This window comes from Diuraphis noxia, unplaced genomic scaffold (assembly GCF_037042655.1).
Source record: "Diuraphis noxia isolate RWA-SAM2 unplaced genomic scaffold, SU_Dnox_SAM2 contig0005, whole genome shotgun sequence".
NCBI classification, from domain to species: domain Eukaryota; kingdom Metazoa; phylum Arthropoda; class Insecta; order Hemiptera; family Aphididae; genus Diuraphis; species Diuraphis noxia.
The window spans coordinates 23,664,389-23,690,374 of NW_028301715.1; the positions used below are offsets into that span (position 1 = coordinate 23,664,389).

The 25,986-nt window shown below is 29.4% G+C and overlaps 1 protein-coding gene across 2 annotated transcripts; it reads right to left on the reverse strand.

Annotated features, from left to right (window-relative positions):
- Positions 1 to 3,889: 3,889 nt before the first annotated feature.
- Positions 3,890 to 16,777, reverse strand: LOC107168294 (acyl-CoA Delta(11) desaturase-like). 2 transcript variants are annotated; one of them, XM_015517651.2, is made up of 6 exons: positions 16,617 to 16,777; positions 12,298 to 12,567; positions 8,066 to 8,196; positions 7,004 to 7,209; positions 5,045 to 5,230; positions 3,890 to 4,403 (listed from the first exon to the last, which is right to left on the reverse strand). In XM_015517651.2, exons 2-6 carry the CDS (start codon positions 12,551 to 12,553, stop codon positions 4,118 to 4,120), a joined length of 1,065 nt encoding a protein of 354 aa, XP_015373137.1. In that variant the 5' UTR covers positions 12,554 to 12,567; positions 16,617 to 16,777; the 3' UTR covers positions 3,890 to 4,117. The 2 variants fall into 2 exon arrangements, with proteins under 2 accessions (XP_015373137.1, XP_089085151.1); XM_089229025.1 differs by lacking the exon at positions 16,617 to 16,777 and adding an exon at positions 14,353 to 14,490.
- Positions 16,778 to 25,986: the final 9,209 nt, after the last annotated feature.

Here is a 25,986-nt window from a genome sequence, read left to right on the forward strand (position 1 = left end):
TCATTAAGATCCGTATAAGAAGTGGGGACGGTGGAAGCTTTGCTTTCACATAATTATAAACCATAATTATTCAATATAATCAAATTTAAATAGCGTTTCGAAACAAAAAGTACCTAACCACTTAAATTTAAATGTTATTTCAATACCAAAGAGCTGTACGTTAGGTTAGGTTATATGTATTAACAAATCGAATATATCTTTGTCGTTTAAGTGTGTAACAACATATTATTGTGCATCATGATTTCAATATAACGACAAATAAAAATTGTGATTTTTGTGAAACTATTAAGAACAATGTATATTTATATAAGACTTGGTCATTACAAAGTCAACATTATTTTAAATAAACGTTCAAAATAGTAAAAATACTGATTTTACATACCTACTAACGTTGTCACGTTGATGATAATATTAATTCCAATTGTACTTGATGAGAACGTTTGTAGTAATCATTATTATTAAAAATATTAATTGGGTATACGTTTTCTATAGTCAAACTTTATTATTGAATAAATAGAAAACGTATACCCAATTAATATTTTTAATAATAATGATTACTACAAACGTTTTCATGGGGTATGTGAAATGGCATCTGAAACATGTTTGTATAGGTATTTTTATTTTTATAATCTCGAAATCAGATTCTAGAGAATTTTGCATTTTGTGATATGTATTTTTTTTTCATCTGGTTCATTAAACATTTATATCGTTACGCGTAATATTTCTATGTCATATTATTAGGCATATAAGACTATTTTGTTTCGTCAATATGACATTGTGATATTATGCATTGTAGTTTAAGTCCAAACGCTTTGAAACTTTGAAAGGTACAACACAATTTCCACGATCCTGATGTATTCTTACCGTCAAAGTACCCAAATAATATTATGAATCTGGGAGTTAGTGGATCCGACCGAGTACAATGAACCCGAGTCGGTTGCAAATAAAAGTAATAATTATATCGAAATTCAATCGGTGCAGAGACTGCAGTTTATTCGATGAAGCAAATAAGTGGCACCAAGTAATAATAATCTGATTTGGCGACAGCAGCTGTAAACCGTGCAAAACACGTATGTACAGTCAATACGATATTATGATGATCATAATTCATAATATTATATTATACATAAATTATTTTCAATAAAACTCGTGTTTTTTTTTTTTTCTATTCGATTAGTTTACGCCTAACCGAGAGTGGTGTGTATAATAGCTTGCCGATCGCACTATTGTAATAAGTACCATATTATAATATTATACAATGGATGTTTCAGCGAGTTCTGCTTTACGTTATAATTATTATTATTGTCTTCGATTATTGGCATGCACGCCTCAACGCCGATTAATTAACGCCCACCACGTCTATAACTCTGTATGTGATATATACATATTATAGATTATACCGACTGATTTAGTTCCAGCCAGAACTATACTTGGCGTTTTCTTTCGGTCCTAAATAGCAATAAACATTAAATAACTCGAATTTCTCCTCAGTATGTTCCGTCGCAGCGCTGCAGGTTTTCAATACCCCGGTAAACGTATGGTATACGCGTGCACCGTGGGCAGGTAGGTATATATACACACATTTTACCTTGACATTTTAATGGCGGCTGCAATTTATAACATCTCCGCGTTTTATTTGTTTTGCTTACATATTATATTATACCCAACAACACACACACGATGCTCATTCCGCATTTAGGTGTATATATATATGTATATGTATATTATATATATATATATAAGTATATAAATTGCATTTGAAAAAATAAATCTTTATTCGACACGATAAATCATATTTGATTGCCGTGCGAATGACAATAATTATTGTTATCAAATCGTGGTTTTCAGTTTAAAATATCATACTCGTCAAACAAGTACCGTAATTGTATATGCGTATATAATGTGATACTGTACAACAAGTATATGAGATTGAACCGTTATAAAACTTAATAATAATCGTCATCTCGTTTTGTCCGCGGGCCTTTAACATAATATTGTACTTTTTTCCACACTTGATTTATGGCTTCCATCACCTCGACGCAAACGCTTAAGTGGCGCATCACCATTATTATGGAACCGAAATGTAAATAATAAACTGACTTATTGTCGTAACCGAGAGAAATTCTGTTTCAAATGCTTACATAATAGATGTATAGGTACTAAATGGTTCGTGTAAAATTGCAATAAGTTTATTGTTATATCAATCATTTATTTTGAATTTTAGATGAAATATCATAACAATAGTGTTATAGGTACCTACCAGTTTTAAATTGCAATTTCTTGTAATGTGATAACGTTCCAGATAATTAAAATTATGTATTCAAAATGTACCTATGTCATTTTTATATTTCTTACCGTTTCATCAAAAATTTTGTCTAGCAAGTTTTAAAATCGTGATGGATTCACAAAAAATATAATAGTATAATGAGTAGGTACTTACCTAAACTCTTTAAAAATGTTTTTTAATTGTTATTTTCCGACCTCTGTTAACGGCATAAATTAATTTTTCGGCTTGTAAAACAAACTTTCGTACATTTAAAACATCTGTAGATGAAAAATTGAACGCGCGCAACTGTACATTTTTCAAGGAAATCGTAATTGATCCATAAAAATAAATATTAAAGTTATTACATAAATGGAAAACACCGTTTTTAAGAATTCGGAGACTGCGGACTATAATTAATTTTCTCAAAAAATAAAATAAAATAAAGATCAGTTTCTTTATATACAATTTTTATGTTTTGATTCGATTTCATACGCTTAATATGACAATATTATAATATAATATTACTTAACTCTAAGTTTCAAATAATTGATCCGAATTTTCTTCTATTACAATACGAGCACATAATCATATTATATTATAATATACAGGTGGACAAGAATCAGCGGATGAAAATTAACAAAGTCATCTAGCAAAACAATCTGGGCCATAAATTAATATATGCAATTACAATATTATTATACTCATATTACATTTTCAATTTTCTTATATAAAGCAAACTATTAACACAAATAGAACGGATGTTTTTAAAACGTTCGATGGCTTGTATATCTCACAATGCAATGCGATATAACCGTGTAGATATAACTGTAATTTATGACAATAATATTATGCACTGTGTGCCTACCATATTATTATATACCTAGGTAGTAAGTTTTGCGCCAAAAATTAAGGTATATCACCAGCTGTGCGCGGTTACCAATTTAATATTATGTTTATGATGAGAGAGACAGCGATTAACAACGTCCGATCGTAAATATCCGTACTGCGAATATAATATTATTGTAATGTTTCGTTGAGATTTTAGAGACAACACGTATTATTTTATTTTGCGACGATATCTTGTAAAATATCAGATTATTATAGTTTGGTCTTCTGAGACTGGCCGACGTAATATCGTTATAATATTTTGTTCGTTACAAAATACGATTCGAGCCCGAAATCAATAAGCCTACCGAACGAAAGAGTTCGGTTCGTATGAAATCATCGCGTGCCTAAATATTATATAATATTCTGTGACAGTATACATGCTATTGTCGTATCCGGTCTTTCGCACACACACACACACATATATATACTACCAAAACGCCCTAAACGCATATTATATTAAGTTCGGTTGGCCCGTTTGCACTAGCTGGAATTTTAAACACTCGAGTCATACGAATAATGTTGCGAATTATTAATCTAACACAGTTTTAGATCGTTTGTGTCTCGTCCGTTTTGGATTCACGCGAGGCTACGACTGTTCGAGAAGACGCATACGAAACAACGAATTGATCATATTACACGACGATATCCATTGAGCATAATTTAAAATAGTAATAATAATAATAATATTCTAATTCTTAGATAATATTTTTTCGTAACATAATACACGTGTACATATAATTATATATAAAATAGGTACATACTATATTATTAAACGTAAGTATAGGTACAGTACGTTAATTTCAACATTTAACACACACACATACACACACACACACATACACGCATGCACACACACTCACACGCGTGTTAAATAATAATAATAATGATATAATAATAATAATCGTAACGTCAATAATAACGTAATGACGTATGATCATATTATACATTGTAATAAATTAATGTTTATGAAGTCTTATAGTCCCGCGTGTGCGCCGTTTCCGGTTGCTCTCGCCAGCTTCCGTCGCCGTGATTGACGGCCACCTGCTGGACGAGCTGCTTGGACGGCTCTTTGAGATCGTACGCCCAACCGATGCTGGCGAACAGGTCTAGCCACAGGGTGGTCGTGTTCAACAGGTATCCACCGATTTCGGCCGCCCTGTAGTCCCACGGGAACACGTGATGATAGTTGTGCCAACCCTCGCCCATGGCCAAGATGGACACCATCACGTTCTGCGCCGGTTGAATGCGTCTGTGAAACGGGTAAAAACGAAGGCGGTAAGTTTTCGACGGGCGCGTGTATTGGTAACACGTATTTCGTCGCGTGTCTTTTTTTCATTAGTGTATATTGAGCGATGATTTCCTGGGTGGGGATGTGGGGTTGAGTGAGCCTGTGAGATCACTGTAGATGTGACTTAAACACAACGTGCGATCAGTGATCACTACTACAAGTGTTTGATACGAATAAGCGAAACAGTTGAATTCGTCAAAAAATAGGAAACCGTTCAGTCTGAATGATTATATAGAAATGGCGATTAAAAGTGATACGATAATTAATTATTTTAAGTATTATTATTAATACGATCGAGGCTAAATTGTTGATTTTTGAAATTAAAACAAATACGTTATCATGTATTTTAACACTAATTTTATGTTCAATGTTGACGTTTTAAAAATAAAAAAACTTAAAAATTAAGTGAGAAAACGTGTGCTGTTCAAAAATTTTGCAGAAAGGTGTCTATAATCGCCAAATCTAACTAACACTCTGTCTACCATTCCGCTTCGCCTAAATATAGCCCCCTCCCCCAAACCCTACGAGAAGCGGACCGACATTGTGAATGTACCATTATCTGCAGGAACACGCCGGTTAAATAATAAATTCGTTTTATTTACTTGTCATACGGCTTGCTTCCCCAGATGTGAGCCACGCTGTTGACGGACCACGTGAAGTTCAAGTTCAACACGTACCGGACAATGGCCACTGAGCTGATGGCTTCCACCCAGTTTTCATCCCAACCGTACACCGGTATCAAAACTGGTATGATGAAACAAAACAACATCTTGAACAGTAAAAAGTGTCTGAAACGATAAAAAAAATATATATAATATATTATAAATTATTGTGACTCCCGTTTTGCTGCGATCGTATAGTAAGTTGTGATATTGTTTTATTGCACCGTTGACGCGTCGTGGCCGAAATATTTTCTAAAGTCAAAACGAATCGATAGCAAAATATATTATTTTAAAATGTATCACATTACGAACTCACTGTCATTTTGAAAATTTTGCTAAGCGTAATTTATTGTATGGAACACTGATCGGCGATGAAACGTAATATTTTAATATAAATTATGTTATTACATCACCTTCGGGTAAACATATTATACCGGTCCATTACAAGATATTTAATTATCAGAGTCGTGTCACACACCGTGCAGGACACCGCTGGTTTCATTACCAACGATCGTTTTCCTGTAAAGTACTTATTCTCAACCATTGGTGCTACCGACGTATTATACCAAAATAATGTGAATCAAACACAAAAAAACCAAAAATTATTAATTTCAACGTGTTTAATTTTACTCAGTGGTTTTAAAATTAAACTAGAATGGTATTTTCACCGAAATATAAAAGTCTGATATTTGGCTTAGAAACTGAATAAACTCAAGCAATATTTGGGTCCCTTCCAGAACGACCAGAATGCTGATGACATGTATAAAATATAAAAAATCCTATTAAATTATACAAGGAGTTTAAATACTACCGTTAATACGAGTCTTATGACTCATAAAAAAGATAACAAGACTAAGTAAATAAATATACGTATTATTATTTCTTTAAAAACAATCTGTCTAGAAATCTGAGCCCAAAACGACTTTATACAAAATATAATTTAGACTTCGATACTGAAAATTTCTTAGACACGCCCTAGGTAATTTAATATAACATATTATTCGATGAGATTTAAAAAAAAAAAAAGGTTAGATGATATTTTGACATGATATATTGAAAACAATACGAATTTTTAATCAGAGACATAGTAAATAATTAATTACTTTGATATTTTTACGCGGAATCCGTGAGCCACGTGGTCTACAAACATTTTGGATAAACCTTATGCATGTTTTGGGTTAACCGATCTGTGGGCTGTGGACTAATGTCCGAAGTACCTAAGTACCTATATCATAATAATTATTGACGTATGCACTCGGTAGACAAAATATAAAATTGTAATTATATAACTTTGTGTGCGACAGTCATACCCGAGACCATATACCTTTGTGCCTATATTGTGCTAATACTATAGTTTGTTACACACTCGTTTTGTATAAGATCAAATTAATAACAAAATACTCCGATTGGTGTATAAGTCATGTCTGTCGTCTGTGTAAAACATGCCGGGAAACCAAACGTCTTAACACGTTGACCGACATATGTACATTATTTGTATACGGTAAAATTTGCGTTTATTTTTAGGTTTTTTTTTTGTATATTAATTGTCGCACAAAAATTGGTCAAAATAAAAATTAGATTTTTACAGAACCAACAGTCGAGCACAGTGTTCGCTTAAAATACTGCAGAAATGGTCTTATAGGGACCGCGAGATTCATATTCCTATCTATAGAATCAACAGTGTTATACCGTGTCGGGATTTTGCACACAGAGATGGCGAGTTAAAAAATGTTCGAAATTCAAACGAGTTTGATTATTCATGGCGTGTACACAACAAACGTACCGCAAATGGCCTTCTGGGTGCAATATGCGTGAAAAAAGTAGGTGGCAGCTGCAGTTAACGTGTTAACCCTTGTCTCTATTATAATATTATGGTATGTCGTTGACGCGTGCACTCACTTGGTGTGAAACTGCACCAGTGGATCGTTGTTGATGTCTGACATGTCGATGGTCTTGCCTCGTTTGTAGACGTCTGGGTGTTTGCGCTGCATCAGCCAACCCACGTGCGAGAAGAAGAAACCCCTGTTGGCGTTGTGCGGGTCGGCGTCCGTCTCGCTGAACTTGTGATGCACTCGGTGATCGCGAACCCAATCCGGTATGTCGTTCTACAACACGTTATAAAATTTTAAAACATTTATCCAAGGCCAGCTCTAGCTTCTTCAGCGCCCAGTGCAAGTATTATTTCGGCGCCCTTTACCCTGTTTTTAAACATATACCCCCTCCTGATTTTGGTACCCTGTGCCGTCGCACTCATTGATCATATCTAAAGCCGGCCTCGTATTTATCAATTTATCATTACCCTATACTCAGTTTAATAATAAATTATTAATACATTATCATAATTGGTCACTTAGCGCTTAATTTTCCACCGATCGGATCGCGTGTTAGGTATAGGAATTCATCAGCCTATTGTTAGGCTTTGTTAATATTATCAGCATTTATAATTGGCAAACCACAAATTATAAATAATAATTAATAATAGTATATATATATATATATATATTATATTACTATTACACAATATATGTAATTATTATGTATACACTATTATAATATAATATAATCTGTGACCATACCATGAAAAAATTATAGAATACGAGAAGTAGGCAAATGAGATTTATTGCAGTCAGAGAAAATCGTAGTAATTATTATTATAAAACGGAAATCGGGGAATAAATTATCATAATTTCGATTTGGATCTGAGTCGTTCGGTATAGATATTGAAAAACTTGATTCTGTGAGTCGATTTAAATTGAATAAATATTTAATAACCCTGCTCGGATTTGAAATTGATTTTCCGAGTTACTAAATACACATTTCAATGTTGAATAAAACATTTGATTAAATTATTAGAAAACCCGTAACAGGCAAAATATATTTACCGAAGCATATAAACGATCATAAACAATTTGGAAGTTACAATTTTAACTAATTTATGAGATTAATGTCAATATAACATACCTGTCCCGATACTGTGTAACACAATAAGAGTATTATTTGTAATGGTAATTTCGCTTTGAACGATCGATGTGTGAAATATCGATGTGCACCGCCGGTTACTCCAAATCCACCAATACCGCCGACTATAAAAGCTGCACCATAAATAAGAATTAAAAAAAAATGAAAATAAAAAAATATCATCGTTTAGAAAAATCGATTCGCAACTAAATAGTTTGGAAAAAACTAAAATGTTCTCTTGTGATAAGGCATAAGGATATTTACTAAATAACTAAAACCCACTAATTCTTTATCGATACCCGTTTCGTGAAGCAAGAATCATTCGGGACAGATCTAGTTAGGAAACCAAATGCGCACAGTAGATATAATATATTTTTTTTGGCTATTCTACTTATGGTTGTACATTGTTTTATTTTTTATTGACTGCATTACTTAATACGAAAATATAATATTTTTTCTTCCAAATATATTATTTTTAAAGGTTTAATATTATTTAAAATAGTATTTTTAAGTTTTTACTTCCTTAAAATTGCCTATGTCAAACTCCTTAAAATGTAATGTATTAAATTAATCGCTCTTGATAAAAAAAATATTTCTTTCGTTTTAATTTTATAAAACACCGTAAATTTATTTTTGAATTCATCTTTGAATGTTATTAATATTCATATTAATATATAAATATTGAATATCTCATCTATAATAATAATAACTAACAATTAAAGTTTAATACATATTTAAACTCTTACTTTGTTTATAACTATAATCTTGTCAACAAATTGTATACCATTCATAAATGTATACTGTAATTAGGAAACTAATCTTCTAAATACAATTTATAAATTAACATATAATACGTTTACCTAAAATTAATTTTAGACTTATATCCCCTTACTCATCTACGGATACGATCATAGGTTAGGCCCACACTCTATGTCATGTCTAATATCTAATGGTATACGAAAATCTAACAAAACATCTCAGTTATTGTCACGAATAAAAACTTTCTATTACTCAAACTATAAAAACCGATAATATAATACACTATTTGACAGTCAAGTCATTAAAAAATAAATTCGAATTCATACGCCAGTTAGATAAGTTATAAAATATAACGTGTTAAACGCAGATACAAACGTATTTATCAGATAAAAACAAGCAAATCAGCAAGAATTGAATTAGCACAAAAACATTTATATTTATGGATTATTTTAAATCTTAGTTTTTTTTTTTTTTATATTTCAAAATAAAATGGTTTTATTATTATGTAATACAAAATTTCAAAACGCGTCCATCACATTTCATCAAAACATTAGTCTTTGATATAAACATAAGAATATACATTATATATATTATAAACATTATATTATACATATAATATATATGTTTATATTATTTACGAATTATAACTAAAAATATGAAGGTAAATACGAAAAAAAAATCATCTATCTAAGCTCAACACTTAAAATGTATTATAACAATATCATAGAATATATAGATATTTCATATTTCATTACACCAATAGATATAGTTGTTTAATTACTATTGATAAAATATTTTACGAAAGCATTTTTTAATATGCAATCATACTTTTTTAAGTTTTATATCTTAATGTCCACGAGATAATGAATTGCATATGCACAATTAATCATTCTGTTTTCTCGAATTAGATTTAACATTTATTGGAGCATATATAATGTGTGATTGTATTTACAATAAGCATAATATGTGCGTTGTGCGTAATATATTATAAAAAGACGTGAAGATATGAGAAGTGAAGTCATCTAGAAGTAACACACAGATACGATAGACTATATAATATTATATTGTAATTTCTTATTTTTAGAATCATCATTAAGTAAATATTTAAATTATTTTAGATGTACAAAACAATGTAGTTCTAAAAATTATTATTAAAAAAACATTCACCAATCGATTTAAACAAAAAGAATGGAAATAAAATAACAATAACCTGGCACAGAACCTATATTACAATTTTTACATTTAAATAACTATTTAGTTATAGTTGTTCAGCTTGCTCCTTATTTGTATAATTTCATTTTTAGATTAGATTAGGTTAAGTTACATCGTTAATGCACGGACATCATTATTATATTATTTTATACTTCAACTCGTTCTTAAAATACTATATTATTACTACTTAGGCAAGTACCTAAAGGTACCTTTAATACCTAAATAAATTATTCGGTTAAAACACTTAAAACTAAAGAATATGCAATTTTGAGTTTTAAAAAGACATCTAGATTAATAAATAGATTTTCTAAAAATCTCATTTTGATTATTTTTGACAATAATTGTGTCATATCATCGAAGAAAATATTATACTATTATAAAATAATGTAATATATTATTACCCGATTCATAATATTATGAATGATTATTAGTATTGGTTTGCTTATGATTAGAGTAAGAAATAATGGCCCGGATGAAATAATAATACAATTATATTAAGCCCGCCTAAATTATACGAATATGCACTGTATAATTACTACTAAATTATCGTTATTCGTTTTTCAAAAACATCTAACATACTATGTTCATTTACGTACGTTGTTCATCTGATTATACGGTGCCAGAAAGCACCTCAAAAAAGTAATTTCTTAATGATTTATTCAAATTGTAATTACAAAAGTAATACAATTATGAAAGTACAATAACTAAGAACTTAATTGATTTCTGTATGAATTTAAAGTAAAAACTGAAATTTGAAATTACCTTAATAAAACCGAGTTTTTCTTATTCTAGGAAAAATTCAAACTTTGATATTTATCTGTTTATAATAATTTTTATTATTAAGAATATCACCAAAGTAAAATTAGTTTACACCACTTATTAATTTGCAACGCAAATAAACGATTTTTTTTTTATTAGGGTTGAGGCTTTGACAACAAAAGACATTAGCCTGACACAATGGTTATTGTGATGAATTTTAATCGAACGATTGATCAAAAATAAATAATTCAAAATATTCAAATTTATTTCATTAACCTCATGGAAAATTCTTTTAAATTAATTATCGATTGAAACCACACTCACATACGTATATACTTTAATGTTTAATGTATATGTATATCTAATTATTATTGCTAATACTATAATATTAGTATGTACCTACCTAGATAGTTTTTAAATAAATAAATGTTTATGAATTACGATTTTGACATAGAATGAATGCAACTGTAAGCAAAATATTTCTATCAGTAAACTGAACAATGCCTCAGGAATTTGTAATACGGTAGCATATGCATAAACATTTAGACTTTGTCTTTATTTTATTACATAGCAAAATTATTACTTAAAACACTAGACTTCCTACATTCGCATGTTATTTTAGACATAACTGCACGGCGCGAACCAAAAATATATCCGTTTCATAATAATTTTAATAATAATTTATTTCCCCATGAACGTTTTTGCTTTGCTCCGAGTGTTCCAACTATTAGCCCCATCTATTAACTGAAATTCTAGTCTATAGTCGGTACTCTGAATGTATAGGTCGTTTTTCCCCGGCAATGATCATTTTTACGAGCTTGGAAAAAAACCGCACGGCGATAATAGTTTACCCATATATTATTAATTATTATATAGAAGAAATCAAAAACTCCCCTGGAAAACGCGGACTCGGGTTGGAATTGACTTTCGGAGGCGTTTCGCTGTCGAATTCAATATCGCTAAATAATACGCGCTTGCCCTATATTAAGTGCAGGGTGAAGAGAAACGAGTATCTAAACCAGTGGATCTCAGCCGGTGTATGCCGCGAGAAATGTCTGATATTTGCAATTTGCTGGTAAAAATATTGAAAACATTACATTATTTCATAACATTTGTGTTGAGAGTGCAGTGAACAAAAAAAGTTCGAGAATCACTTATCTAGACATTATTACTGCCTCGTTGTCTCTGACTATCGTCCAACATTATTGAAGTGAAACTTCTTTACAGAGGGTACGAAAAAAAAACCAGAAAAGATTATTATCGGCCGTCACGACACTAAATGATCGTTTCTAAATGGTAATAAATCAATCTCAATCGAAAATATAATTTGTTTTTTATTTTATTCCAATACAAACCTAATATTATACCCGACCGCGGTGGGCGATATTATATAATCTATTTTTTTCGTATCCTCCGTAAAGAAGTTTCATCACTTCATCCGCGCATACCCACTCGCGACACGCGCATTATGCGCATTTATTTATTTAATCGTAGGTCGTACTCACACCATAAGTAAGTTTGCCATTTCGTGGTGAAGAAATAGTTGCAAAAACAGTATACGGACAAGACGTGTAACAAAGTGATGAACACGACGTTCATCCATATGATTTCCTGCTTGCTGACGGGGAGTTGCGCAGACTGTTCCCCGTCGTAGTTGGTCGTCTTCTGTTCCTTTTGGTCGTTTTTTAACTGGCACGTTTCCTGTTGCTGTAACATATCCGACTCTGTTATGGTCGTCGTCTTCGCACCCATCTGGACCATGGTGGAAGAGTGTCCTGCACGAAAAAATTTAAAAAAAAAAACGATATTATTTCGACCTTTAACGGATGTATTGTTACGATCATTAATATTATAATAAATATATAATGTAGGTTGCAGGCGTACTACGCTGTACGTGTGTTTTTTCTCGTTTTTCGCTATTTCGCACGCGTGTCTCTGCTAAACATAATAGAGAAATCACGCGAAAAAAAGTGCCACCACTACAAAAGAGAAATACAAAATGGACACATAGTGGATACGCAACAAAGAATATAACAATATTCGTTCATTATGAAACATTCTTCTATTCGCGCACCGTCATAGACGATATATACGATATAATTATAATATTATAACGGTCGTTCGGCAATACTTACTATATACAGTAGGTAAATACAACAATACTTACATAATAATTATATATATATATACATAATGGTACGTATAATAATTTTATATTATATTATATTGGCGTAACCGTATAATGTGCTATATACACGACGAAACTCGAACACAGATATTTTTTTATTTATTTATTTTTTTTTGTTATCGTTCGGTTCGTGTTCGGCGAAACAGCGGCGGTTGAAATCGAATTCTTAACGCTTGTGCAACTGATTCGTCTGAACAGTCCCGACACGACACGCGAAAGCGACAGCGACCGTGGTTTTGCGAAAACCTGCAAGAGGGAACGCTGAGCGTAACGCTCGCGTCCGTACGTAATATTATAATAATAAATGATAATATTTTATGAATTCTAATGAAACGCCCGATAACTGTATGTCCGCATAACAATAATAATAATAGTCGTGATTTAATGCACACTATATATTTTTATCACGATCGTTGCGAATTTTTGTCGACTTTTTTTCGTTTTCAGAGTTTTTGATTGTAAACACCCCCGCCGTCCAATCTGTCGACCGCGGTGGCGTTAATATGGGACTCGAGCACGAGTGGATCGACATAATAATATATTCAAATGGGTTCATAGCAATAACAAAAAAAATGTTTAATCATCGCTTATTACACTGATTAAAGAATATAATATGGATGGACCACGCCATATATACCATAGTTGGCATATATATATGTGTGTGTGTGTTTTGTAGTGAATTGTAACAATCAAATGCAGCAATACACGACATTTGAATTGATCATTTTGAGAAAAATAATATCACCACCGCAGCTTAAGTAAATATAAGTAGGTACAGTGGTCGTCGTTGGATTCACGGTTAATTGACTCATTCGCCTTTTACGCTCGAAACGCCCGTTCCTGATTTCCACGAATCAGAGAGCAAAAAATTCGTCTATTAATAATCACACACCGATTAATTGGGTCATTTTGAACTGAAAAAGGGAAAATCCAATCAACTCTGGATGGATTTTTATTGTGAATTAATTAGTTGCCTAGCATGTACAAGAAATATTTTACTACTTTATTTTTTATTCGATCAGCATTTTTTCGGTTGAATATCCACACATTACTTTTATTATTATAAATAATATTAAACAATTAGTTGAAGTTCTCGATAAAAATGTTTTTATTTTTTGGTGGCCATTTACCTTATTAACTCATTTGGTTAATGGACTAAAATTTTCTGATTCCAAAGTAAGCCAAATAAGCGGTAATATATAATATATGATATTATATATAATATAACCATCGCTGTACTATCATTTGCACACATATTGTATGGAATTTCGACTTTTTCGTCCGTCAAAATAATATTATAATCGCGTTGTGGCAGCGTTCGTTTAATTTTTTTTTTTCACAATAATAATAATACCTAAATATCTATACCTACATAAGTTTCGAGTAATGCGATCGAAGGAACTCGACGTGTCGCGTCTCGTCCGACGCTGGCGAAGACTTCTGACGTTTAAATACATTTGAATATTATGTTTATTTCACAACATTGTGCGTTAGACATACAAATAAATTATGATAATAATGCAATTTTTTTTTAATTTTAATTTTTCACTACTTCAGCAAAATATTTGTCGACGAGAGATCTTGTTTTAACGAACTCGTCGACAATTAAAACGGAAAAGAACGAATGAATTAGATTGCTATCGACTATAGTATATTATCGTCTGAATATCACACTGCAACGTGATAAAAATATTGCAGTGAATTATTAAACAATTTACAATATTGTTTATCTCGTGGTGATATTAACCAAGTTCTATATTGAGAAATCTAAAATTCCTTTTTAATCTGAAATATTCGTTTATCATTTAAAAAAAATATTAATTATTAAGTCAAATTTTTTATGAGACCCTTCTATTGTAATATTAAAACACGAATAAGATCACTGAAAAATAATTTTAAAAAAAATATGAGCATTTAATATATCGACAACCAATCGTTTCTGTCATATGATTAATTAATTAAGCAGAGCAAACGCGTACTAATTCACAATAATATTACAAGTTACTCGTTTGTACTAAGGTACATTTTAACATACGAGACAATTTCTATAGTTTTTGTTAGGTTAAAGGGGACGATATATTTTTAAACGGGTTTTAAATTAATATTTAATATCCAAATGATGAAATAGAGAATATAACATTGCACACCGATATAACTCATAACAATATACAGTTAAATATGTAGGTAATAAATATCACAATAGTAAACTTGAGTTGAAAACAATTAGTTAGCAGTGGCCATTCAGCACTGTAAGAAAACTGACGGAGTGTGATAAATGTATACCTAATTTATTTGTAAAAATTCACCTTAAACGAAATACAAGGGAACGTTGGTGATGAAATATAATCATTCTAAAACATAAAAAATTTAAAACTAGGTAGGTTTCCATTTTGTGTGTGTGTGTGTGTGTGTGTGTGTGTATATGTATAAAAGTAATAGATCTGAATAACAGATAGAACTTATATTTTGCGATATACGATGCTCAGTTTGCATTTAATTTTGTAAAAATATGTTAAAATTTGCAATGAAATCAAATCGCCAATAATTTCCCAAACTCTATCCATTAAGTCAAAATGAAGCATCTTTTAGATTTAAAACAGATCGAGAGAATGAACTCAAGTTACTTTTTATGAAGGTAAGCTGTTAGATAAGTTTTGCAGTTAGTCTCACACTTAAATAAATCTGTAACATTTTATACTGATTTTAAATGGTTTTCGTCAAAAACAAAATCACTAAAGTATTGAATTGAAATTATCAGCGTAATATGATGCCTCATATTTACATTACTCCCATTAAAATATTAGGTAAAACACTTTTCGATTTTAAGTATAGTGAGGACATACAAATCATACAATAATAATATGCATTAGGTATACTTCAAGTATGCAAAATAAAAAATGTTTGATTTTTATGAATATCTCCATTTTGTCAACACGATTTGAACCAAATTTGTAAAAGACAAGGCAACAAATCAAACCACATGCCAATACATACAAATCTTAGGCCTAGATTAATCTTCATCATCCTTTAAAAAAACATATTTCCGACTATCTAAGTACCTAGATAATACTGAAAATTTAAAAATAATTAATATTAATGCAAACATTACACCATGACAAAAATATTTTAGATATTACCTAATAATACTTAATGAATTATGTATGTTATACAATCGTACAAATGTTGAATATTTTGTAAATTGTAGTGATGTGGACATACATGGAAATATCTAATGTTGCAAAAATTTGTATTTAAATCGATACAAATACAAGGTAAATAAATGCCAATAACATTTCGTATTGATACATAAAACTTCATATTGTGCCATTTTAAAATAGAAATGTATGTGAATAACTGAGAAATGGCATAAAAAAATGAAAAATCTGTTTCGATAGGATAAATTAATATTATTGTATTATAAGAGACAGCATCACCCAATTCAATTTCGATGAAAAAACACTTTTAAAATGCCTCGACGACCCACGTTCATATTGTTAGATAAATATTAAGTATGTAATTGTAATGATAATAATATAGGCATTACTTATTGTAATAATTTAATTACAATGATATTTTAAGTAATTTATCCTATAATAGGTAAATAATATGCGATCCAACGGTAGTTATGTTACTCACCCAAAAGTAATAACAAAAATGCTGAAACGACGATAATATCAAATAAAGTATGACGAGTGAAGAATGCCACCAGTCTCTTCGTTGGTGACTCCTGCAACAACTACGCGGTTTTTCATTTCATTTTCAGCGAGCTAGCTGGTCGCTGTTAACACGACCCCACTACAATGCGTCACGTTCGATGAAGAATAAATGGTATTTAACAAGCAAACACCTAGGACCTAATTTCAAATGTAAACAGACAATTCTAAACACTTATGTAGCCGTACGAATGTGTATTATGTGCATACATACGATTATTGCTGCATATTATACACATTATTATTATTTCGAAAGTTAAATAATTTGAGTACAGTCAGTAAATAGGCGCTATCGTATAGATTTTAATGTTTGTAATCGACCATCAGAGTTAGATTAGTCGAACCACAAATAAAAATACATTATTATGCTCCATCGATTTATAATATTATAGGTACAATAATAATATTATCAAGTATACCTGATGCAGTACTTGCTAATTCACAAAACCGATAATAGGCAAAACATAAATTGTATTCAACAATCTATAGATTTGTGACAATGGTTTATTATAGATGTATACTAATAACATATATTAAAATGTAACATTCCGGTAGTAAAACGTTAACTTATTTTTATCATTCCAAATTTCCAAATTCATATAGATATTAGTTACTCGAGTCATATAAGGTTAAAAAAATAACATTTCACTGAATCACGATAATTTGAACGTATTAGTGTATTACCCAAACATTGTATTGTTACGATTTGTTTTGTCAGTAGGTACACTCTGTCACGTTATACTTTTAAGTTTTAACAGTTATGATATGTAAGCTATATCTATTCCACAGTAACTCTCTAGGAAAGCTTATAATACAACAACATTGAAAACATTATAGTCAGGTCCGGATAGGTCAGTCAAGCATTCGAGAAAATCTCGAAGGGCGCTAAAATTTTGGACTGGTATAAGAAATTTGCAGCAATGCCCACGTTACAATTTTTATGACAGCTATATAACAGCATACAGTCAACAAAAGTGATAAAATAATAATTATTTATTAATATTAAAATTAGTCCAATGGACTGCTATAGCAAATTACGGGCTGATTGAAAAATATTTCTCGAAAGGCCGGGACTACCCAATCCGGCTTTGATTATAGTAACTGGATAAATTCAAGGAGGAAGAATATTATAAATTTTCTTGTATATACTATACTATACATATATATACATACATAAGCTGTAACAGATTTATTTTTTCCGCACCGAAATGTATCCGATTACTTTTATCAGAAGCTTCAAGTTTATCTTGACTTTTCCAGTTTTCCCTTCATCATACAGCCACTGGATAATGTTCGTTTTCAACATAACAATTTATTAGCACCTATTATTTAAGGAATACAACCGGAAATTAAACTTAACGTTCTATCAATGTTAAATATTTACATGGTCGTTACAAAATTTCAGATGAATATATTGTCGATGAGACATGAGATAGGAAACACATCGAAAAAGAAACTGGCATTAAATTTTCGTATATTTAAATAATATAAATCGTTTGATTTTTAAAATAATCGCTTTTATTTTTTATAATTATATTCATTATTTCTATAAAAAGGTAATAAAGATTTTACATATATAATAACTTATGGAAATTGATTATTTTTTTTAAATCTTCATGGGCGCTACTTTCCATATTTCTACTAATTATTTCACAATACTCTAAACAACAAAAAATACAATGGTTCGCATTCTCAATAAAGTTTTTAGAATCCAAATCAAAGTAAATTATTCTCATATAACAGCTCAATTAAACGATTTATGATTGGACAGCTCAATTACGACGACGTTGACATAAACTTGAAATACAGTAAATAATGGCAATAATTATCTATTTATGGATTTATATATGCTTGACGTTAATAATTTTTCCCGTACTAAAATTATAATTAAAAAAATATGTGAAAAACGTTACCCTAAGATAGGAAAAGTCGATTTTCAAAATAATCTAACAGTATAAACCTTCGAACGAAATAAAATCATATGTATAGTTAATGTAACTATAAAGGATTAACTTCAATTAAAAGAATTACATTTTTACCAAATCAAAATTGTATGAGTGCAAATGCAAAAATTGAATACGAGTTATACCAAATCCGCGATGCACAATTAGGTGTTATAAGCATCACCGGAGTATAATGTATTGTATAAGGTATTAATTATCATACATTAGCATAAAATAATAAATCATTGCATAAAAACCGAGATCCAAGATTCAGAACAAAGCTATAATTCATACTATACTACTATATGAGATTTATAGAAGTACCTATTCAGAACGTTTAAATTACTCGGCAATATACAAAGCAACTAATGAATTTTTATAAAACCTATTATATTCAATATTTATCGTTAGGTCTGTGTTATGATTAACAACAATGAATCACAACAAAATAACTGATTTTGTTACAAATATAGATATGATATGAATGTAACCATTTGTCTGTAATTTGTTATCACCGACACTCGAGAAACCTACCCATAGGATATAATTGGAAGCGGGTCGAGCCTTGGAAATCTATTCTCCCAAAATTTAAATAATTATATTTGTTTTCTTTGTTGCTATTAATTGGCTCATTTTGTGTAGGAATATCAAATCAAATCTCCAGTACCTATATGCTATTATAATATTAAATATTTATCATAATTTGTTATTGTTATTAACTAATAATTCAATACCTCGAACTTCTTAGTCCAACGTAGTTATGTAGAATGATGTGATGGGTTTAAAATGTAACTGCTAAAATTACTAATTAGACTAACAATTTTGAAAATGGTGTATACTTTAGCTAATATTTTTCTAACAGTAAATACTCGTCATCTCAAGAAGAATAAAGATTTTTAAAATATACTTTAAATTGTAAAGTCATTACAAATGATTACATTATTATTGTTTTTTTTTTTTTAAATTAACTAACAACATAATATTACATTATTTATCTCGTGTTCCGAAACAAAATATTTCTATTCTTTATTTTCTTATCTATGAATTTTTATGTATATAAATTAAATTTAAAAAGAGTGCCCAGTTGATATTGATTTTAATAAGTGCCTAATCAAAGCTCTGATTAATGATGTGGAGTGTTACTATTCCGCTCGTCTAAACTCATAACTAATTATAACTAATACTTCGAGTATGAGTGTTTACTTTTAGAGAAAAAAAAGTAATTTAGTAGATTATAATAATATGTAATGGTAACAATTTTCAAGTCTCTATTATTAGTATCATATTTAATTTTGATAAAAAATAATATACATATATCTTTAAAAATGAAACTTCAGTGTACATTATCAAAATGTTACTCAAGTATCTACTCGACAAAACCAGAAAGTCATTAATGCAGGTAGGTACTCGTACAATAAATAACAACACTTAAGACATTTTAATAGCACATACGCATATTTTATTGAGTAATTACTATAACATGAAGTGCGGACGTGTGGACGCCTACTGTTAACGGCATTCATCAAACTGGTTTCGTATGCTTTTGAATCGATAATAATAAAAGTTATGGAAACAATAAAATATTATATAATTATATTTTGAATTATATTATTGCAGTAGGTTGGCGTGTATTATATTCCCCTCCATCGGAGAGCTGAACTTCAAACAGTGCAACGATAAAACGACCTTGACGTTTCTAGAGCAGTTTCCCACGTACTCCAATATTGTATTATGGAATAATATTACCATAACCTATAGATTTTTTTTTAATTCCGTTACGAATCTGAGGCAATATTATTTTATCGAGAGTATTTCAAGTAGAGTTAAAAATATTGCTTTATAACATAAAGTTATTACTTATTATATTTTTATCTGGATGAGATTTTCTTTTGGATTCATTCTGACCGGTCACTACACATAGAACGGATACCCATCGAATTGGTGCTGCCTGTCCGACTGATCTGAACTTATCGTTGATAATACGAAGTAAAATTCACAAATTAAAAAAATTAAACTTCGACAGCAAAAAATCTTTCATCCACCTGCCTCTAACCAATCACAACCATTCCGGGACTTCCGGGATGCTAAACATTAACTTTAAATAAACTTCCAAATTTACTATTATTTTTATAAATTTAACTTACGATCAGTTAGTCTTAAAATTTTGTCTGCATTTATTAAAACCATTCACAAACTCAATTTTTTTTTCATTCATTTGTCCTAGTTATTTTAAAGTTAATATGTTTATTTTTCTATTCTAATCATGCTCATTCTATAATTTTTTTCTAAAATTATGCATCAATATAAATTCAGATTCTTTGAATCTTAAGTACTTATGTAATATATTGAATGTTCAATAAATGCTCAACCGTTCAGATTTATATGGAATTTAAAAATTGACTGTGACAATACAAGCTTATTTTTAAACAAGTACAATATTCCTATTTTCTTCAAATGTAAACCATTAGATTATTTTGAAAATATTGGTGCAATGAAATCGGGATTAGAATTAATAGATTCTGATTGATTATTTGTTCATTAATTTATTTTTAAGGATGATTGATTTTATTTCTTTAAATATTTTAGTATGATATCACGAGCTTATAAATAATAATAATATGACGCATGTGCTTTTAGAACATGTCATCCACACGTTGTACTAATATTATAGGTTTTACAAAAATATAATTAAAAAACAAATTATTTGGACGATATAACTAAATATTGTCATGTCTTATGTATAACCATAAGTAAATATAAAATATATATATTTATATATATATAAATATATTTATACTATATTTTTTATTTATTATTAGATATCATTATTTATTATAAATATAATGTATCATAATAATTTCAAAACAAAGGCTTATATTATAAGATAATACAAATGAGGTGAGCAAGATTCAAAATTGTCTCATGCCTATATAACTCTTGATTTATGATTGTTCAATGCAAAAAACCTTTTATATTTCATTAAATTATCAGATCTAATTTTTATAAGAACACCTAGCTATTATAAGTTAATATAACACTATACCTATAATAGTTGTACATATATTGAACAATTATAACTCGGTACAAATGTAATTAAATTTATTTATTAAACAATAATATTGAAGGTTGTGTTAAATAATTTAATTAATTATCCAAATATTATTTATCTAATTATAGTAAAATTTTAATTACCATAACAATGAAATGAACAAATTTTGTTAGCGTATATTTGTTTTTTTGTTTGGTTTCATCGATGATTGCGCACTCGGAAAAAAATTCTGAATATAATTGTAACTTATGATGAATAAATATAAACTTGTATTAAGACATCAAATCCTAAACAAATATAAATCGCTGGAAATTCGTGAAAATAATCGATTTCACCATAGTGTGAATTTCAGATATTTATTAACGAAAAATAAATTTAAGAGCAACACTTAGACTATATTACTATATAACTTAAACTATATTACTTGTATAATAATAGAATTTGAGAATAATAAACAATGTCAAAACTTGAATTAAATAATAAATATTTAGATCTTAGTATAAACATTAAACATTTTACTAATTTTATAAATTTAGTATATTTAGAAAAAAGCCAACAACGACTTAACAAAATGACTATGTATAAGTTAAAATACAACATTTAAGAATAAATAAATAAATTCTCATTCAAAATATAATCAAGTATTACTAAACATAATATGTAACCAGAATTTCGATTTATTATAAAACCCATATGTTTGTTATTTGTCAATACTTTTTCATTACGTATAACAATTTGTACTTAATAATAAAATATCAATCCTCGAAGGACCTTATTGTATCAACATATTAATTATCTTTACAACTACCATAATTATTTTATAATATATAACTTGGATATTAAATATTATTATCAATGTGATAAATATTGAATTTTTGATTTTTGATTTATATGACACCTTTTTTAAATATTTAATATTTATGATAAAAATATGTTAAGTGACAATGTAATATTGTGCGTAAAGAAAAAATATTAAATTACTTATGCAATAGTTCAAAAAAATAAGAAACTAACTTTGTAGAGGCCCAAAAATATTTTTAAAAAAAACATATTATCGTAAATGTAAAAACTGTTAAATGTCAAAATCATAAAAATATAATATGTTTTAGTCGAGTGATGAATGGGATAATAATATTGTCGATTTACGCGAAAATAATCAATGCTATAAGAATCTATGGTTTGAATTAAGTTGGTTCTTAAGTCATCGGCCCTCAACGTGCACAACAAAAACACTGTTTTCAATGAACAATTTTAAATTGTAAAAGGTTCCTATGAAGGTATAATGCAAGGTCATATGAAATATTGAAATGTACATTCTATTTGATTATCTACTTCCTTTCTCTCTATTGAAGCTTCTTACTAATCCGCTTATGATCTCTGAATCAATTAAGGGGCCCGGTGTTGATTTTTAAAATTTTCTGCGTTTCTATAAAATTTGAATATTATATTTTATATTTTAACTGTCAACTTAATCATATCATATTAATTATCCATTAATCTTCTGACGGTTAACTATATTTAGAGGGGTTAGTTAATGTACAATTTCAATAAAATTAACTCCATAAGAAAAATTCTCAAGCCTCGTAGAATAATCAGATTTTGATACCTATTTTCAAAAAAAGTAGACTTCTACAGCCACATTGAACTTCGATTTTTATTTTTTAATAGTGATATAAATTATAAACATTATTTTTTTAAAAAAAAAAGCTTAGCATTGTCTTTATTACGTAAAACTGTTATACATTTTGAAATTAAAATATTGTAAACAGAGTTCATGAAGGCTATAGAATATTTCTCTTTATCAAACTTAACAAAACAAATGTGATTTATTCTACCGAACAGGATCAACATTCCCATAGAGGATATTTGCAATTTCATTAGCACCGGAAGTCTTATATTTTATATACGCATTTATAATTTACCATGTAGGCCTCTCTATAAATAATAATATAACTAGGTATTCACATTTTTTGATATCTTAATTATTATTTTTCTAACAGTTAAAATAATTAACTCTTGATACTTGTGTGATATATTTTTTATTAGTGGTATCATTATAATATTATGATAATATCTCCATAAGATAACTCCTAAGTAGTCTATGCGGCTACAATGCAGCTGTAGCAATATTAATAATTTATATGATTTGCCACGATCAAGTCGCCTGCTGACAATCATATTCATGGCCGTGTTAAGGGGAGGGGGGGAATTTTCCCCTGGGTGCCACAGCTTGGTAAAATCAAGGGACGCCTCGAGCTTGATAAATCGCTGTTGGTGACTTCTCAACTTATATTAGTGTCCCTGGACGCCAAAAAGCTTATCACGGCCCTGATCATATTTACAATTTTTAAATTTGGTGCAATTAAACAATTCAGAATTATTATGTCTCACACGGCCCCTCCATCCGCCATTACAAAATCAATTGACCATCTGCACTATCTTACCGTTTTCATTTAATTGTAAAATAAATTATTCACCCAATACTTTAAACATAAATATTAGTATTTTAAGAATTAATATCATTTAATATCAAAATTATTGTGAAATAAAAATAAAGATAAATGATAAACAAAATGTAAGTAACGCAAAGAAAAAGCGAGATAAAATGTTTGAAATACTTTTAAAAAATGTGTATATATCATACCTATCACTCGTGTTTTATCAGCTTTAGTATTCAAGGAAGTAATATTAAGGAAACATAACGCTTTAACACTCAATAGCTAGAAATTAACACTGGTACATTGTGCACACTTTTAAATTCAGTGTTTTATTCTACTGTTGCGTTTTGTCAGATCGATTAACGTGTTAATATATAATATATATATATATTATATACATTGTGTAGGTACTATTCTTCATGGTTAGGTACTTATTGTTAACATTGAATTGCAAACATAACGTTAAAGATTAAAATTCAACCTTAAGTGTGAAAAATAAACAAACATATTATTTAATGTACAGTGAATACCCGATTCGTTATGCGCTAGGTTTTTAAATTGTAGTGAAAGTATAAAGTTTAAATTGAATGAAAATAATCACATGATTTTCGATTCAGATGACCAATTATTTTCTTTAAATTTTTATAACACTTAAATAAAATTAGTACAATGCGTGGAATATGTCATATTTTATGTTAGATACTATTAGATGTATTATTGTTTATTTTTCTCATTTCATTGGACAAATTTTGTATTGGTAGAAAATAACAAGGACATAATAACTGCAAATAAATGAAAAAGTAACGAAGACGCTTGTCCGTAAATAAATAATGACGTTATAAAAACGGTCTTAAAGTCAAAAACCTCGAAATATGCAAAGTATGCCCCAAAAAAAGTACGTTGTTAGCGTAGTATGTGTACTTGAAATACGATTGTATTTTGTGTCAAACATTCCAGAAAAAAAATCCATCGAAATCCGAACCATATAATAATAACAATAAATTGTATAGCTGAACGGCAACGGTCTATATTAGTAATAGGTAAATAGGTAACCATAATAATATGCCTATTTAGCTCTTTTTCATTCTGAGTGTAGCGATGAATATATTAATTTTATAACGACGAGTGGTCTTCTTTTATATTTATATATTTTTTTGTGTGTCTGCGTCCTGTGATCACCTTTTAGATCAATAAGAATGCTTAAATTTTCAACTTCGATATATTTTTAGTATATTAAAGTAAATCTAGATGATGCTTTGAGGAGTCAAAAGTGAAAATTCTCAGTATTCATCTTAATAATTGAAAAACGAAAAAAAAATAAAACCTGCAGTTTTCGTTAAAATCGATTTTCTTATTATTTTTGTAACTTGAAAAACAAATAACCGTAGATCAAAAAGCTTGAAAATTTAATAACGTCTAAGTTAAGCCAATGATCAATCCGAATTATTAAGCCTTTGGAGTGATTAAGAAATGTTTAGTATAAATCCAGCGAATCTTTAAAATGTACGTGGGTACAATCGACGTAGTCTCCCGCTGTGTGAGAAATATAAGGATCTCATACGACTGAGATACAACGATACGAGCATATTCAAGAATAGGAGGCGCTCATGCACAAATGCACAATATTTTAGAGCGGTTTCCTGCTTAAAATTCTTTGACAAACTCATGATGAATCCACGAAAGTAAATAACGTAAAATATTTATCTACCAAATATTTATCGCCAATTAATGGTCCCGTCGTTATCGAAATATACGTATAGGTACGCCACGTGTATATATTGTAACCGACAAGTATGAACATTGGACATTGTGATGGTTGGATTGGTGTGAACAAATAATTAACCGAGGTTACTGTAATATTAA

Coding starts and splice junctions, on each gene's coding strand:
- LOC107168294 (XM_015517651.2), bottom strand. CDS start 12,553: ATGGTCCAGATGGGTGCGAAGACGACGACCATAACAGAGTCGGATATG. Junction 8,197..12,297: donor ATGGCAAACTTACTTATGGT/GTGAGTACGACC, acceptor TTTATGGTGCAG/CTTTTATAGTCGGCGGTATT. Junction 5,231..7,003: donor CTGGTGCAGTTTCACACCAA/GTGAGTGCACGC, acceptor TTATCGTTTCAG/ACACTTTTTACTGTTCAAGA.